Source organism: Schistocerca serialis, chromosome 2 (genome assembly GCF_023864345.2).
Source record: "Schistocerca serialis cubense isolate TAMUIC-IGC-003099 chromosome 2, iqSchSeri2.2, whole genome shotgun sequence".
Lineage (NCBI taxonomy): Eukaryota > Metazoa > Arthropoda > Insecta > Orthoptera > Acrididae > Schistocerca > Schistocerca serialis.
In genome coordinates, this window is record NC_064639.1 from 713686678 (window position 1) to 713704189 (window position 17512).

General features: G+C 40.6%; 1 protein-coding gene across 1 annotated transcript in view; it reads right to left on the reverse strand.

Moving 5' to 3' along the window:
* The window catches only part of LOC126455676 (ATP-binding cassette sub-family C member 12-like), a 518625-nt gene that overhangs the window by 17805 nt on the left and 483308 nt on the right, over positions 1-17512 (reverse strand). Inside the window, exon 28 of the mRNA XM_050091443.1 lies at positions 12337-12529. Coding sequence (XP_049947400.1) covers positions 12337-12529 — 193 coding nt within the window. The remainder of the gene's footprint in view (positions 1-12336; positions 12530-17512) is intronic.

Below are 17512 nucleotides of genomic sequence, written 5' to 3' on the forward strand. Positions count from 1 at the left end.
TCCTGTTGGAACAGCAAGTTCCCTTGCCGGTCTAGGAATGGTAGAACGATGGGTTCGATGACGGTTTGGATGTACCGTGCACTATTCAGTGTCCCCTCGACGATCACCAGTGGTGTACGGCCAGTGTAGGAGATCGCTCCCCACACCATGATGCCGGGTGTTGGCCCTGTGTGCCTCGGTCGTATGCAGTCCTGATTGTGGCGCTCACCTGCACGGTGCCAAACACGCATACGACCATTATTGGCACCAAGGCAGAAGCGACTCTCATCGCTGAAGACGACACGTCTCCATTCGTCCCTCCATTCACGCCTGTCTCGACACCACTGGAGGTGGGCTGCACGATGTTGGGGCGTGAGCGGAAGACGGCCTAACGGTGTGCGGGACCGTAGCCCAGTTTCATGGAGACGGTTGCGAATGGTCCTCGCTGCTACCCCAGGAGCAACAGTGTCCCTAATTTGCTGGGAAGTGGCGGTGCGGTCCCCTACGGCACTGCGTAGGATCCTACGGTCTTGGCGTGCATCCGTGCGTCGCTGCGGTCCGGTCCCAGGTCGACGGGCACGTGCACCTTCCGCCGACCACTGGCGACAACATCGATGTACTGTGGAGACCTCACGCCCCACGTGTTGAGCAATTCGGTGGTACGTCCACCCGGCCTCCCGCATGCCCACTATATGCCCTCGCTCAAAGTCCGTCAACTGCACATACGGTTCACGTCCACGCTGTCGCGGCATGCTACCAGTGTTAAAGACTGCGATGGAGCTCCGTATGCCACGGCAAACTGGCTGACACTGACGGGGCGGTGCACAAATGCTGCGCAGCTAGCGCCATTCGACGGCCAACACCGCGGTTCCTGGTGTGTCCGCTGTGCCGTGCGTGTGATCATTGCTTGTACAGCCCTCTCGCAGTGTCCGGAGCAAGTATGGTGGGTCTGACACACCGGTGTCAATGTGTTCTTTTTTCCATTTCCAGGAGTGTATGTTGCAGGACTCTTCTTGGAATATTTATTCTTAGAATCATAACAGTAAAATTGCCAGTAACACACGATAACTCTCTTGTACACCCTGTCACAGGAGTTGTATGATAAGCTCTGTGGCACTTTCATGCTTATAACATGATCATATGTCAAAGCATGTTGCTCTCCTGTGGATCTTTTTCATGTTGCTATTCCACATAAAAAGCTCTTGACACACAGTCTTAAGTATTTTATATTTTTGCCTTTTTCTACTGAATAATTGCTAATAATGTAATAAAAAATATAAAACATGCTCCATAATTCTACAACAGACTGGCATCAGCAATTAAGGCCCATAATAGCACACATTTATCTGATCCCCATTCTTGAAAATATATGTGCTTTTTTACAGTTACTTGGAACTCTTGGTCATTCTGTTGTTTGCACAACCTGTTATATAGAAAAGGGGAACAAGCAACACACCTTAACAATAGTCTGAAATTATTATAATGACTTCTTACAGTACACCCACTGAGAATTGTACAATACCTTATTAACAAAATAAACCTAATTCCTTCTGAAAACAAGAATGATTTTCATAAGTTACAAAAAATCATTACAAAACAAAGCAGTCTTCTCTCCTAAGTGCACATCTAAAAACAAAAATAGTGAAAATTGTTATCTCATGACGATGATTATCAGTCTTTAGTAGTGAGTATGTCCTCCCTGCACACGGATGAGTTCTTCCACTCTACAAGGCACACTCAGGATGAGACCATCAAGTTTACCTTGGGGTATGAAGTCCCACTCCTCAGTGGAAGCTTCAGTGAGGTCCTGAATGTTGTCTGGATTCAATCACTGTGCAATGACCCTAGCAGGTCTAGTGTCTGGTCATAAAACAATCCTGGTCTCATCAGCAAACATGGCATTACTCCATTCTGCAATGATCCAATATTGATGTGCAAGAGCCCAGGTCCTATGACTGTGTCAGTTTCATTGGTTCAATGCAAAATGTCTCATTGGTCTTCTGTAATGAAAACCATCTTGATGCAATCTTCTAAGCACTATTTGGTCTGTGATAAGAATCCCTGTTGCTTGGAAGGAGTCATTTCCAATATGTCTGGCAGCTGATGATGAGCACATGATGGTGTTGTCATATGAGGACAATGACTGTGAGGTCTATCATTCACATTTCCATCTCTCTGTACTTTCTCCACACCTTAGACACACCAATGTGAGTGACATTAACTGACTGACAATATCTTGCTGTGTATGAACTGCTGAAAGTAAAGCCACTAACCGGACTCTGTTGTATGCCTCTATGTGGCATGTTACTGCAGCGCCAAACACAAACTGAGTGAAGCTGTTGTTGATACTGGCCTGCTCGTAGTGTTTCTCTACAGCAGTGACATGTTTACATGATTGGGAAATGCCCCAAAAACCAACCCAATAGTAAACACAGTCCAGATTATAAAATTACCATTTTTCTGTATAACTGAGTTGCTGTGTTTGGATATTTACCATGCCACAAGAACGAAAATTTATATGAGATGTAGAAAACTTATTATATCCCAGAGAACTGAAGAAGCTCGGATTTTTCCCAAGAGACCTGTGTATCACTCATTTGATAGAATTTTTTACGAGAATGTACACTCCTGGAAATTGAAATAAGAACACCGTGAATTCATTGTCCCAGGAAGGGGAAACTTTATTGACACATTCCTGGGGTCAGATACATCACATGATCACACTGACAGAACCACAGGCACATAGACACAATAGACACAGGCAACAGAGCATGCACAATGTCGGCACTAGTACAGTGTATATCCACCTTTCGCAGCAATGCAGGCTGCTATTCTCCCATGGAGACGATCGTAGAGATGCTGGATGTAGTCCTGTGGAACGACTTGCCATGTCATTTCCACCTGGCGCCTCAGTTGGACCAGCGTTCGTGCTGGACATGCAGACCGAGTGAGATGACGCTTCATCCAGTCCCAAACATGCTCAATGGGGGACAGATCCGGAGATCTTGCTGGCCAGGGTAGTTGACTTACACCTTCTAGAGCACGTTGGGTGGCACGGGATACACGCGGACGTGCATTGTCCTGTTGGAACAGCAAGTTCCCTTGCCGGTCTAGGAATGGTAGAACGATGGGTTCGATGACGGTTTGGATGTACCGTGCACTATTCAGTGTCCCCTCGACGATCACCAGTGGTGTACGGCCAGTGTAGGAGATCGCTCCCCACACCATGATGCCGGGTGTTGGCCCTGTGTGCCTCGGTCGTATGCAGTCCTGATTGTGGCGCTCACCTGCACGGCGCCAAACACGCATACGACCATCATTGGCACCAATGCAGAAGCGACTCTCATCGCTGAAGACGACACGTCTCCATTCGTCCCTCCATTCACGCCTGTCGCGACACCACTGGAGGCGGGCTGCACGATGTTGGGGCGTGAGCGGAAGTCGGCCTAACGGTGTGCGGGACCATAGCCCAGCTTCATGGAGACAGTTGCGAATGGTCCTCGCCGATACCCCAGGAGCAACAGTGTCCCTAATTTGCTGGGAAGTGGCGGTGCGGTCCCCTACGGCACTGCGTAGGATCCTACGGTCTTGGCGTGCATCCGTGCGTCGCTGCGGTCCGGTCCCTGGTCGACGGGCACGTGCACCTTCCGCCGACCACTGGCGACAACATCGATGTACTGTGGAGACCTCACGCCCCACGTGTTGAGCAATTCGGCGGTACGTCCACCCGGCCTCCCGCATGCCCACTATACGCCCTCGCTCAAAGTCCGTCAACTGCACATACGGTTCACGTCCACGCTGTCGCGGCATGCTACCAGTGTTAAAGACTGGCTGACACTGACGGCGGTGGTGCACGAATGCTGCGCAGCTAGCGCCATTCGACGGCCAACACCGCGGTTCCTGGTGTGTCCGCTGTGCCGTGCGTGTGATCATTGCTTGTACAGCCCTCTCGCAGTGTCTGGAGCAAGTATGGTGGGTCTGACACACCGGTGTCAATGTGTTCTTTTTTCCATTTCCAGGAGTGTATAATAGGCCAGTTTAATTGAAAGAAGTTTCAATTTATGTTGGAAAGAATACCATCTTCTCTGTCAGAAAAGAGTAGGAAAGGTTAAAAGAAGGTGTTAGATTATGGAGCTGCTGTACCATGCAACAAAGGAAGCTGCAAAAAGAGTCACTCTTTTGGGCCATGCTACCTTCCATTACTACCTTCTTCAACATACTGTTGTTGAGTGGACTGTGAGGTTTAGCCCAACTATTCTGGGCAGTGACATTCCCCTCACTTTACATCACTAAGTTATACTACGGGGTATAGTGTAGGGTCTACATCCTACATGATTTTCCAAAGTGTGAATTGTTTGCTGTGCACACTCTAAGAAGACTGTCATTGAGGTAGTTGCTGGTACTACTTGAACTGATAGAATTTAAATGATGATGATGTGTATTAACTATTTCTGATCTTTGCTAATGCGAACTAACAAACAACACTAGTGCATCTACATCTACAAGAACAGAAGTGATACACTGGGTTAATGACTGATGAAATGTTATGTGTAAATGAATTTGAAATCAACTTATTTTGTGATATATTAGACCCAGTAATCACACTGTTGCCTACTGTCTGAAATTGTTACCAAGCAGAAATGAGTCAGCTCTATTTACAAGCAATCAGTTTAATTGATGCAGTTAATCTCACCTATCACCTCGCTGAGAGTCTTCTTAGAGTGTGCATATACTATTGTTGGACTGAAATGACACACTAATTACTGTTTCAAGCCTACTTACTGACATTTAAAGAGGATTAACAAAGGTAGAATTTTTTACAGCCATGTCAGACAGCATTATGAGACCTCCCACAGGGCCATGGAGCTTGGCCTTTATAAGTAACTCACAAAGCACAAAGAAACTAATGATGCCCTTGAAAGAGCAAAAAAATACAGAAAACTGCAATAAACAATTAACTGCAAGTTACAAATGACAGATTTTTCTGAAAAGGTAGAGAAATAAAGCTTATGTATGAAATTGATTGTGAATACTATGGAATATGAGAGAGATAAAAATGTGTGTATTAATGTTTTAGAAAACATCTTATCTTTCAGAAGATGACCCATTTCACACAAAGCATTTGATGTGATTGAAACAAGCACACCTGCTGCACAACATGACCAGATTCTTCAGGGACAGTTCAGTGATCTGCTATGAAAATTAAATAAACTTACATGCTAGGTCTGTATCCAAATATAATGAGAACAGAGAGTCGACAAAAAATGATGGGGCTCTGTTATCAATTCTGAAAAGGTTCACAGATGTCTTTAGTTTAGGTCAGTGCAGAAATGAAGCTGCATGAAAAGAAAGTTCATAATTTCCCATGCATGTTATGACAACCAAAGATACATAAGGTATGCAGCAATTGGTAAAGACATAGTATTTTGTTAACAGAATCTTCCATTGGTTCTTGATAGAACAACATTATAATAAATGAAAAGTACCAGTTTGCTTTTATTCTACAATATTACTTTTATTGTGTTAACCAGTTTTTGGCTTACAAGGCCATCTTCAGACATTTACTGAGTATTGTCACCAAAGAAGTAACACACCTAGACTGAAGCCAAAACATACAGTAAGTAACATCTTTGACAGTGTGATGGAAATGCAATGAAGAAGTAAAAAATTGAACAGTAAATAAATAAAAATGGAGTAGACAGGAAAACCTTAAACACAAAATAGGAACAGCATGCCTACATAGCAGCTTTTATTAATAAACAAAACTAATAAAATGAAATAAGATCAGTACTTGAGAAGGCTACATCAGGAGGTATAAAATATGGAGAGTGATACACAAACCAATTAAGAGAAAAAACAATTATCAATGTAACTACAGAATACATAAGGAACTTAAGCAATATCAGAAAGATAAACAGAAATAAATAAATGCAGGAAAATGGAGGCATTGGAGGTAACATACTGTAAATGTACTCTTTGAGAGTGTGCTGGTACCGCACTTTAACATTAACATTATATTCAAAACTGTGGCTATGTAACAGTTTGCATTAAATAAATGAATCAAGTAAGATATAAACAATATTTGATGAGACAACTACAAGTGGTGTTAAACATGGACAGTAATGCAAGTACCAGTTAAAAGAAAGCCTTAACAATTGGAACTACAGTCTATATGGAATATATAGACAACTTCAATAAAACAAAAGAACTTAATGAATACAGGAAGATGAGAATATATAGGAGCAGACAGTGTGGGAAGTAATGAACAACAGAGATGATTATATGAGGTTTAGGAGAGGGGAGGTGTTGAGCTTTGTCTGTCATTTAGGATTAGAGCTGGATTGTGAGCAGGTGTTTGTTAATATCCAGGGCTTCCAGCAGGTTGAGTTTAAGGCCTTTGTTTGCTAAGTGAAGTACATAGGGCACTGGCTGGTAATTGTGACCCTTACTCAGTACATGCTCAGCAAATGCGGAGTCAGAATTCTGCAACCTCCAACTGCATTCATGTTCAGCCAGCCTAGTTGCTATGACATAGCTATTTATTTTCTGAGTATGTCAAGTTTGTGTTTTGCCCTCCATCCAAAACAAAAACAGTATTAGGATCAGTCAAGGGTGACTTAGGGCCCCGGAAACCAGGAGTTTACAGCACCCCTTGCCAGTGCAGTGAAATGTATGTAGGCCAGACCATCCGGATGTTACAGGAGAGATGCAATGAACATAAACGCCGCACAGACAATGCACAGCTGACCAAGTCCGCCATGGCAGGGCACTGCATCTCACATGGACAAGACATGAACTACGATGGCACAAAGGTGTTACAGAAATTGAACACCTTCTGGGACTGTATCCTCAAAGAGTCAGTGGAGATCTGGCTGCATGATGAACTAATAAATAAAGACAGTGGTTTCCAGTTAAGTAAGGCCTGGGATCCAGTTTTGAGTATAATTAAAACATGAGAGTCTACATGGAAATCCACTCCTGTCAGGACACCTGATGAATAAGAAGAAGAAGCATTGTCACCAAGACGGCAGAGTTCCACAAGTGGCCCTGGCCACAGAAGGACTGTGGCCCATGATCTGTCGCAGGGAGCTGTGCTTCCCCCAGCACCCACTGCCGCCTTTCCCCACCACTGGCTGTGGACTGCTCGGAAGTGCCCAGATGGAGGCTGTGGGAGAGGGGTGGAGGTTATATAAAGTCGGCATCCATCAGAGATCAATAAGACTCCCAAAATGCCTGAAGATGGCAAGAAGTTGGCTTGCCGAAATATCCCACTTTTTGGACAGCACTACACAGCTGAATACCCAAGAAATTTTCAAGATTTCTGTACGCCAGGAAAAACTCAGATCACACAAATATGTTTGCCTCTGTTGCTAAGGCTGTATGGGAGGGAACATTTGATGTGGGAAGGATGGCAACTGTCAAAACATAAGTGCTGTTGTTTTTTGGTAGGTTTAATGTGGATAGAAGTCTGTTGCTGCCCTTCAGTGAGGATGAGATGAACATCAAGGAAAGTGGTATGGGGTTCAGAATAGGACCATGTGAAATTTAACTGGGAGAAGGTATTTAGAGATTACAGGAATTTTAGCAGGTGAGCCTCACCATGTGTCCATATGGTAAAGATGTCATCAATGTATCTAAACCAAACCAGGGGCTGATAGCTTATGGATCCCAGGAAAGCCCCCTCCAAGTGACCCATGAAAAGGTTGGCAGAGGAAGGAGCCACTTTGGTTCCCATGGCCGTACCCTTGGTCTGTTTGTATGTCTGCCCCTCAAAGGTGAAGTAGTTGTTGATTAAGGTGAGTAGAAAGTATGTCGTAGATTTGGAATCAGGTGAGCACTGACTGAGGAAATGTTCAATAGCAGACAGACCATGTACATAGGGCATGTTGATATAGAGGGAGACAGCATCAATGGTGACAAGGAAGGTGTGTGGTGAGAGTGGGACAGGCGCAGATTTCTGATGAGCTAGGAAATGGCTGGTATCTTTGATGTAGGAGAGGAATCTTTGTACTATGCTTGCAGGTGTTAATCAACTAAAGCAGATACATGTTCAGTGGGTGCTTTGAAGCTAGCAACCATAGGATGGCCAGGATAATTGGGTTTGTGGATCTTAAGAAGAAGGTAAAAGGTGGAGGTGCATGGTTTGGGTGATGTGAGAAGTTCTGCAGATTGAGGTGATAGTCCTTGTGAGAGGCCTGAGGTTTTAAGGAGTGACTGCAGATCACTTTGTATCTTGATGGCAAACACTGTATGTAGAGGTGTCAGACAGCTGGTGTAGACCTTCACTAACACACTCCTTTCAGTCAAGTACTACAGTGGTAGGTCCTTTGTCTGCTGGGAGGATAATGATGGAGTCATCAGCATTTAGAGAACACAGAGCCTGTAGTTCTGCAGAGGACAGATTAGGGTCATGTTGTAGGGACCTGAGGAAGGATTGTGAAGCAATACTGGATGTGAGGAATTCTTTGAAGGCTCGTAAGGGATGATTTTGAGGTAGTGGTGATGGATCAAGTTGGAGTCATGGTCTGAACTGTTCAAGGCAGGGTTCAGTGTCTGGTTTGCTGTTAGAAATGTTTTGGGATTGGGTTGCAAAGTGATATGTGCAATCGATATTACGTGTGAATTAGGTCCTTCACCAAAGCAGCACAATCACATGCAGGTTTAGGGCTAAAACTGAGACCTTTAGATAATACAGATTATTCAGGAGGGGAGAGTGCTTTAGATGAGAGGTTAATGACACTGTACTATTGTGACTGGTTCTTGTGATTATGGATTATTCTTGGTCTGGGAGGTAGTGGTGAAGGCTGTGGGATATTAAGGAGGTTGTCCAAGTGTTGTTTGTAGGAGAGGAGTGCTGGTTGACGATGTGGCTGTTTACAGACCTACAGGATGACAGGAAGGGAAACACCACTGTTCAGGTAGTTTACGAGAAGGCGGGATAGCTTTCTGAGGTAAAGTGTGGCATGTTGCTGCAGTTTGAAGTTGGCATGATGGATGATACTATTCAAGAAAACATGAGGGGCAGATAACTGCAGGATTTTGTAGGAGGAGAGAAGTCTGATAAAGTGGAAATTGGCTGATGAAGCATATAGGTCAGAGATTAGCCAGGTAAGAGGAGAATATTGCTGTATTTGAAATCGTAAAAGAGCCTGGTGTAGGGTAGGGCTCCATCCAGAAACAGGGACTTTCAGTGGTAGTCCTTTTGGAGTAACTCAAAGGGACAAGTAAATTTCAAGAAACAGAATGTGGGACCTTAGTTTTGATAGTGCAAAAGTGTGTTTTCAAAAATGACGGATGTAATATGAGATGGGATGATGGCAAGAGAGGACAGTTTTGGAGATTTAGAAATTGTGGGAGTGGCAAAATAAATAAATAAATAAGCAGAAGGTGGAAAAGATAGAAAAACGGAAGAAAAGCAATGAAAAAAGTCAGAAAAAATTAGAAAAATTCATACAAAAATCGTTAATAAGAGGTAATGAGTGGGCAAAATGTATGATATGAAAAAAAATGATTGGATAAGAGAAAGGGAAAAAGTTGATTGGGTAAGTCGTGAAAACGGCCGAAATTTTAAAAACTGGGTAAACAGAAAGCGAAAGTCATAGGAGAAAATGTAAACTACCGTACTTAGCTTGGCAATTAAAGAGACGTAAGAGATGGCAATAATAGTCGATCAGAGCGTTTTGCCGAAAAACAGATGTACAAAAACATGAAAGAATTACGTATAAACAAGTTAAATGGATGTTGGGGAAGAAAATAGCTGTCAAGTTTGCGAATAAATCGGCGAAAGATGATCGGGAGAAGGCCATGTAATGTAATGAACTGTAAATTGTTATATGCAAATTGGTAAATAACAATGGAATTGTTATATACAAATAAAAATGGACCGATCTACGAGCACAAAAATCAGTACTAGAAAAGATGAAGGGGCAAAGTGTTGATTAATCTTGGTGACACAGATAAATAAACGAATGGATTAGCACATAAGGTAGAAAAGAGATGACAGTTTGAACAAGAGAGACAGCAACAAAGACTGACAAGAGGGTTACATAAAAAGGAATGATGATCACATGGGCTAATATAACAACAAAAACAATTAATTATTGACAAAATTGCATAGATAATCTACTTACTAAGTGGCGGCAGAACACATGCACGAAAGATGGTTGCAGTTGGCTAGCTTTTGGAGCCAGTGGCTCCTTCTTCAGGCTGGAGGGTTGAAGGGGAAGGAAGAGGGTTGGAGGATAAAGACTGGAGAGGTCCAGAACAAGGGGTAGATTTTGGGGAAGCCACTCAGAACCGCATGTCAGGGGAGAAGTAGCATATGGGATGAGAAGGAAAGACTGGTTGTTGGGGACTGCATTGGACGAGATTTGAAAACTTGAGAGCTTCAAGGTGGAAGACAGGGTAGTATTAAGGCAGAGATTACTGCTTAAACATCATGCATAAGTTAATAAGAGTGAAAAGTGCAGAGCCACTGGCTCAGAAAGCATGCCAATTACAATCGTCTTTTACATTTGTGTTCTGCCACTGCTTGGTGAGTAGATTCTTTATCTAGCCAATTAAATAATAGCAAACAGATAAATGTACTAGAAATAAATTTTGAACATAGGTGACAAGAGTTGTCACTGGGAGAGACAGAATTTGAAAGCAATGCAAACACAATAAAACAATTACTACAGAGTAACAGCCACTTTGAGACAAACTGACATATGAGATTTGCAGCTGGAAGTCCAGGACCTAAACGTGGGGCATAGAGAATCACAATGTCAAACTTGTGTGGTACAAGAACATACAAATTTGCTGTAGGAAAATATAAAAGTTTTGCAGATGAAAAGAACACTGGAACCAGAGTCACTGGTGACATGAATTTAAATTGAAAAGATGAATAAATTTACATAAATAATTCCCTACCTTGAAGCTTCAAGTTGAAGTTCTTTCAATGCTATTTTAAAATCATTTCAGGGGACATTATATGACATATAGTCAGAAAAAGAGATAGAGAAGCCAGTTTTTTGATAACCTATGTAAAGATGAAGATGGCTATTTGAGCATGTTGTAATGGGTAGGTTTCATGGATTTCTAAGAAATCTGAAAGAGTTTTCAAAACAAAGTATTGGTCCAGAGGCATTCAAAGAATGTTCTGATTACAGGTATTAGGTAAGAGGTGGGGTTAGTGGGATAGGACAAGAGTTGGAGAGTCCTATGTTCTTTCTTTGAGTGCCACCTAAACCATGCAAAGCACTTGGAAGAGGAAGTTAAGTAAAGTGACTTTTCCAGAATTAAAATTGGTCAACTATCAATGAAGGTCAAGGACAAACTCATCAGAAAAGACTGGAGTCAAGTTAGTAATAAAGTGAAATATCTAGAGGAGTTATCTGAACTGGTAAGCTCAGATTCCTTACTGACAAGTAGGTGAAGAGAAGAAGAAGTTCAAGAAGGTACAAGTCACTGGAATTAGAAAATGTCACAAACTTTAGGCAGTTGGCAAGTAAATGGCAAAATAGTTCCCTGTGAGTTGAAGGAGAGAGAAATAGAAATATAAACAGGAATGTGGGAGCTATATTTCATGCACAGGTAGAGAAGAAATACTTAAGAAACATTGAGGAGTCAAAGGGAACAGCATGTTCCTTAACAAACAAGACAAATACAAGATTATTTAGTTTATGAACTGGGATTTACTTAGAAGAGAAGTCAATGGAGGAAGGTGAGAAAGGCTACACTCCAGTCCATGGGCAAAGGGTATGATTATGAATAAAGCAATCAATACTGTAATCAATGGCGATAGCATTGTTGTAGTGGTATCACCACTTCTATTAATTATGAATCAATATAAAGCAAAATTTCCAATGTTTCCTGTAAGGTGAATGAAAGTAGTAGGTATTGCAGGTTATGAAGGTGTTGTGCTAAAACAGAAATTTCTACGTCATTGGAATTTTGTAGGATCTGAATGAGTCAACTTGTCTTTAGTTGTATAGGGTTTGGATAAACCAGTTTTTTTAACTGATTGGATTAATCAGAATATAGCAGTAAACAATCTTAGAAGAAAACTATCACGATTCAAAATGGTTGGAAGGGAGGGGTTTCTTCCTTTTTGCAAGTCTATAAAAGACAGACATCAAGGAAGGCAGGACAAAGGTCAGTTACTTCACACAAAACAGAAAAAGTTGGAGGAAATGCAACTGGCATCTGGCGTCTGTTAAATTGGTCCAAAAGGTTACTGAAATGTATGTAGAAGTACTATTATTGAGACCAAGATTAATAAAGGCATGTGCGTGCAAACTTAAAATAACATTAATAATTAAATAACACTCTCCTTTCTCTAACAATCATTCCATTGATATAATAATAAATGCTAACCTTGGGGTTACTGAGAATTGCTCTTGCCAAATATAGTAACTGACATTCCCCTGTGGTGAATAAGTTGGTGCCCGTTTGCACTGCTGTTTCAGCCTGCTCAGGCAACTCCTCTACTTTTTCTCTCATCCCAACTGCTTCCAGTGCTTCATATACATTACAAATACTGCTGTCATTGTTGTCAATGAGATTTGATCTGTAAAAATAAAAACTGAATCAGTAAATCAAAACTTTCTGAAATAAAATGCTTAACATGAACTCAATTAGACTTTTACTTTATTCTCACACTTCACAACAAATTGCATGAAATGGCGCATTTCTTAGGCAGTTGCTGAAGCTGCTCTCAGAAAATGAAAGTCACTCACCAAAACTAAGGCTGGTTTGAATACCACAGCACATTACTATGTTCAGTCCAAAAGATCAGATCTAAAGGCTTTGTACTTGCAGTCTCAGAACTGACCACCGTGCCAGTAAGAACAGAATAGAACAGCATACATTATATTCAGATTTCTTGTTTTACATGTACTAAAATATATTACTGGAATATACTTATATGGATCTTTATCTAATTAAAGATAGGATTATGTTTTTGGAAGGTATTCATGTGCCTCACTACATTAGTGAGGTACATTATGTCAGTCATTAACAACCAACAGGATACAACATCTGAGAACAAAAAACAACATTTAGTTTTAGCACCTGAAAAGGTGAACTGTATTCTACACTATAGCAGCATCATCATCATATTTATTCCAACAAAATAGGGAAATGGAAATACCACCACGGTTGTGGTATACTTACAAATGGAGCACTGTCACAAGCTTAAAATCAGGCAAAAATATATATTGACTGGTATTATTTTTCAACAACACACCTAGCACTGTGGTATTTACTTTTTGTAAGGAGTGTGAATCCCTGTCTTGTTTGAATAAATCATGGAAAATAAGTTTGTAGGCTTTTTTAGCCAATTCCAATTTGAACAAAATCATTTAGGGTATTGGGCTGTATCATTATGAAATATTAAAGTGTCTAAAATGCCAATGTTTTTACTGACTTTGCACTGGTGGTCTCTTCAGGATGGCTAATCACTAGCTGTTTGAACCAGATGCTTCATTTTCCATTAACATCTGAATTAATATTATCTCTCCACAACTATGTTTTCTTGTTCACATATACTCACTTAGTTGTCAACTGGTTTAGTTTAATACCAAATGCACTATATACATCAATCTTTTTAACAGTTTCTTTGGTAAAATTGAGTTGAGATTCAGTGTGATAAAGGCTGCGAAATTTTCGCCAAGTTAATATCTCAACATATTTTCCATAGCATTGCAGAAATTGTTGTGTAACAAAACATTTATGTATATCATCAATGAAGTACTCCATGGAGTAAGTATTTGAATCCTACATTTGTCAGCATTGTTTCTGTTCTCCAAAAATTTGCATAACATCAACTTACTCAACTTTGACACTTTGCAAACATTCTTTCACATTCTGTATTGGTACCATCACTGTTTCTTTTTCTTAGCATAAATAAATAAATAAAATCAGTTAATAGCAAGACATATATGAAGACGTTCTCTATGCTCACTGCTTGCACCAAATAATAGATTGAATTAATAGAAGGCTGTAATGTATCACATGACCAAGTTAATCACCATGACCAGAAATACAGAATATTTGGTCAACTAATACATAATATTGTTATTCCTTCCTATAGATGTCCTTTATCAAGCCAATGCTGGGCCAGAACTACTATGCTACTTTTTCTATTTTATGGAGAACAAGCTGTACTCATATATAGGCTATTATTATGATGGGATCGGCTTCCCAAAGACATTTTAATACTACAGTTACAGAGGGACTTTAAATTTAACATGGACTCCAAACAAAATTGGAACTTGACGTTTTTTACAAATCAAAATCATTGTCAGAGGTGAAAGAAGCAATAAGTTACAGAAAAATCCAAGAGGGGGACTACACTTGTCATTTCCAAAATTTTTCTAGTTTGCTTTATAGCTCTCTAGCTGAGGATCTGGAGTTGAAAGGTATGTATTTAGTCAAATCTTCTATTGGCCTTGCTGCTCTTTCCTCTCTCTCTGTCTATTTCCTTCTTCACCCCCACTCTAACCATGTCCTCCTGCCCCTCTTTCTGTCTATCTACTCCTCCCACTCTCTCTGTCCACCTACCCCTCTTCCTTCTGTCCATCTCCTCCTCCCTCCTCTAATTCCACATCCTCCACCTCCTCTCTGTCCATATCCTTCTTCCCCTCTCTGTCTCTCGCTTCTTCTCCCTGTTCATTTTCTCCGCCTTCCTTTTTCTGTCCATCTTCTCCTCTCTCTTCTCTCTGTCCATCTCTTCCTCTTGCCTTTCTCTGTTCATTTCATCCTCCACTCTCTCTGTTCATCTCCTCCTCCTCCCTCTCTCTGTCTATGCCTTCCTCTCTCTGTCTCTGCCATCTCCTCCTCTTTCCTTTCTCTGTCCAGCTCTTCCTCTCCCCTCTCTCTGTCAGTTTCACCCTCTCCTCTGTCTGTCCATCTCCTCCTTGACCCCTGTCTGTGGCCATCTCCTCCTTCCATCTCTCTGTCTGTCCATATCCTCCTCCCCCCTTCTCTCTCCATGTTATCAACCCTATAGGAGGCTTGTGATTCTTAGCCCCACAGTATTTCTTTACAAATCGTGACTTCTATATGTACCAAATTTGGTTGAAATCATTCCAGGGATTTAACATGAGTTTCTTGTCCATGGATTTGCTCATGTACACACAAGTCACATATAGTTCTCATATATTTAATGTATTTCACTCATATTTGTTTACATTTTTGTCTGTATCTGTAGCAAATTTTGCCCTGTGGTTTCAGTTTCATGCAGCTCAATGTTTATGGTATCATAAGTCCTGAAGTATAAGCTGTACAGTGATATAATTTTGCAGGTACATCCAGTGGTATGTGTGGCTATGGCCTGCGAAATGTGTTGCAAATAAAGTTACAAATAAAGAAGCAACAAATTAAAACATCTTGGATGATGCACCAGTTTTTCATGCATTTCAGTATTTGACATCATATCTTCTAGACTATGTGTCATACATTGCTATATTTTTCTAAGTACATTCAGCAAATTTATGTTGATACTGTCTGCTAAATGTGTAGCAAACAGGGTCTGAAATATTGCTTTTTGAATAATTAATAGTATATGCCCCACATGTTTAGTTAATACTAAAAGACCTTAAGAATAAATTTTCTCTGTGTAAATAAATCTGTAAATTAATGAGAAAGGGTCATAATTTAATATAAAAATTACTTTTTAATGTTCATACAAAGAATGTTCCAGAGCAATGTTTATATATCGAAACTTTATAAAAGATGCTCTATAAATCAAACTAAAGGCAGTCACCGTAATTTATTTTGACTGTTTAAAAGCAAGATCTGTGCTCCTGCTCTCTCTCTCTCTTGTTTGTTACTTCTTGCTGTTCTGTAAATGTTACTATTGATTAAATAATTATGTTAATTTAATGGTAACAGTTGTATTTGAATCAAGAAACCTACTTTTCTCTTCCGTTAATGCTGTATCTCAATTTATTGTATTGCATCTTAGAACTTTTTCACACTGCTGCAAAGGAGAGTTGCCAACAAATTTACTAGTGGCCACAGCCAAATACTACTAGTATTCAATTGGCATTTACTTTATCAAACTTCTATTTCAGCATTCCTGAAATCACTTTTACCAATCTTTTCTATCAGTATCCGGGCAGTGTAATTATGCAAACTGCATAATTTTGAGATCAGTCATGGACCTCTGAGGAATGCCATCAGTCAATGTTCTCATTGGTCTGATGGGAAACTGATGCTGGATGGTGGAATGCAAATCAGTTAATAAGCAAGTAATAATTTTTTGTGCACTGTTTTACCACTGCAGAAGGTTTTCCACCAACAGAAATGATTAAAAGTTTTATAAATTTACTTACTAACTGTTTAACAATCAATAAATGTCTTTTAGGGAGTTAAATTTATTTCAATCAGGAATATTTAAAGCAGATATCAGAAATTAACTTTCAAGGCTATTATTAAACTCAATATTTCAAATTAACTTCCCTACTTCCAAAAAATCATAGTACAATATTTTAATATTAGTAATATTGTTGGTCAGTATTAAAGAAGTAGTAAACTGAAATATCATGCATGATTCAGTAGTTTTTCATGCATCTCAGAATTTAATGCCATATCTCCTGCACTGTGTATTGTACACGAATCAGTTTTTCTTTTACATTCAACGGTATGTGTGAATACTGACTCCAAAATGTGTTGCAAATACAGTTAGTAATAAAGAAGCAATTAATTAAAACGTCATGCTTTATGCAGTAGTTATACTAAAAGAACAGCTAAAATGTAGTAAGCAATGAACTTTTTAGAATGAGATTTTCACTCTGCAGCGGAGTGTGCACTGATATGAAACTTCCTGGCAGATTAAAACTGTGTGCCCTACCGAGTTCGAGTCTCGGTCGGGCACACAGTTTTAATCTGCCAAGAAGTTTCATATCAGCGCACACTCCACTGCAGAGTGAAATTCTCATTCTGGAAACATCCCCCAGGCTGTGGCTAAGCCATGTCTCCGCAATATCCTTTCTTTCAGGAGTGGTAGTTCTGCAAGGTTCGCAGGAGAGCTTCTGTAAAGTTTGGAAGGTAGGAGACGAGGTACTGGCAGAAGTAAAGCTGTGAGTACCGGCCGTGAGTCGTGCTTCGGTAGCTCAGTTGGTAGAGCACTTGCCCGCGAAAGGCATAGGTCCCGAGTTCGAGTCTCGGTCAGGCACACAGTTTTAATATGCCAGGAAGTTTCAATGAACTTTTTTCCTTTCATCATTTTGTGGGGGGGTCATCAATAACAAAAAGTTTTGTTAAGGTTGTGTAAAGGGTGTTGCAAGTCTCTAACTGCTCTCATTCTCAAATACTGGATGACTAAAATCTGGGTAGTTGTGCATCATGGGCTACTCTGCTTTTCCACCCCCACACCCACTCCTTTGATATGTAGATAGTTTACCCCTACACAAATGATTTCCAGACAGTAGGTGATCTGTGTACCAAGTTTGGTTAAAATCAGTCCTGTGTTTTAGGAGGAGATGTGGGCTGTACATACATAAATATATGCAGATCCATTTTTATAATATGTATGTATTTGCTTGGT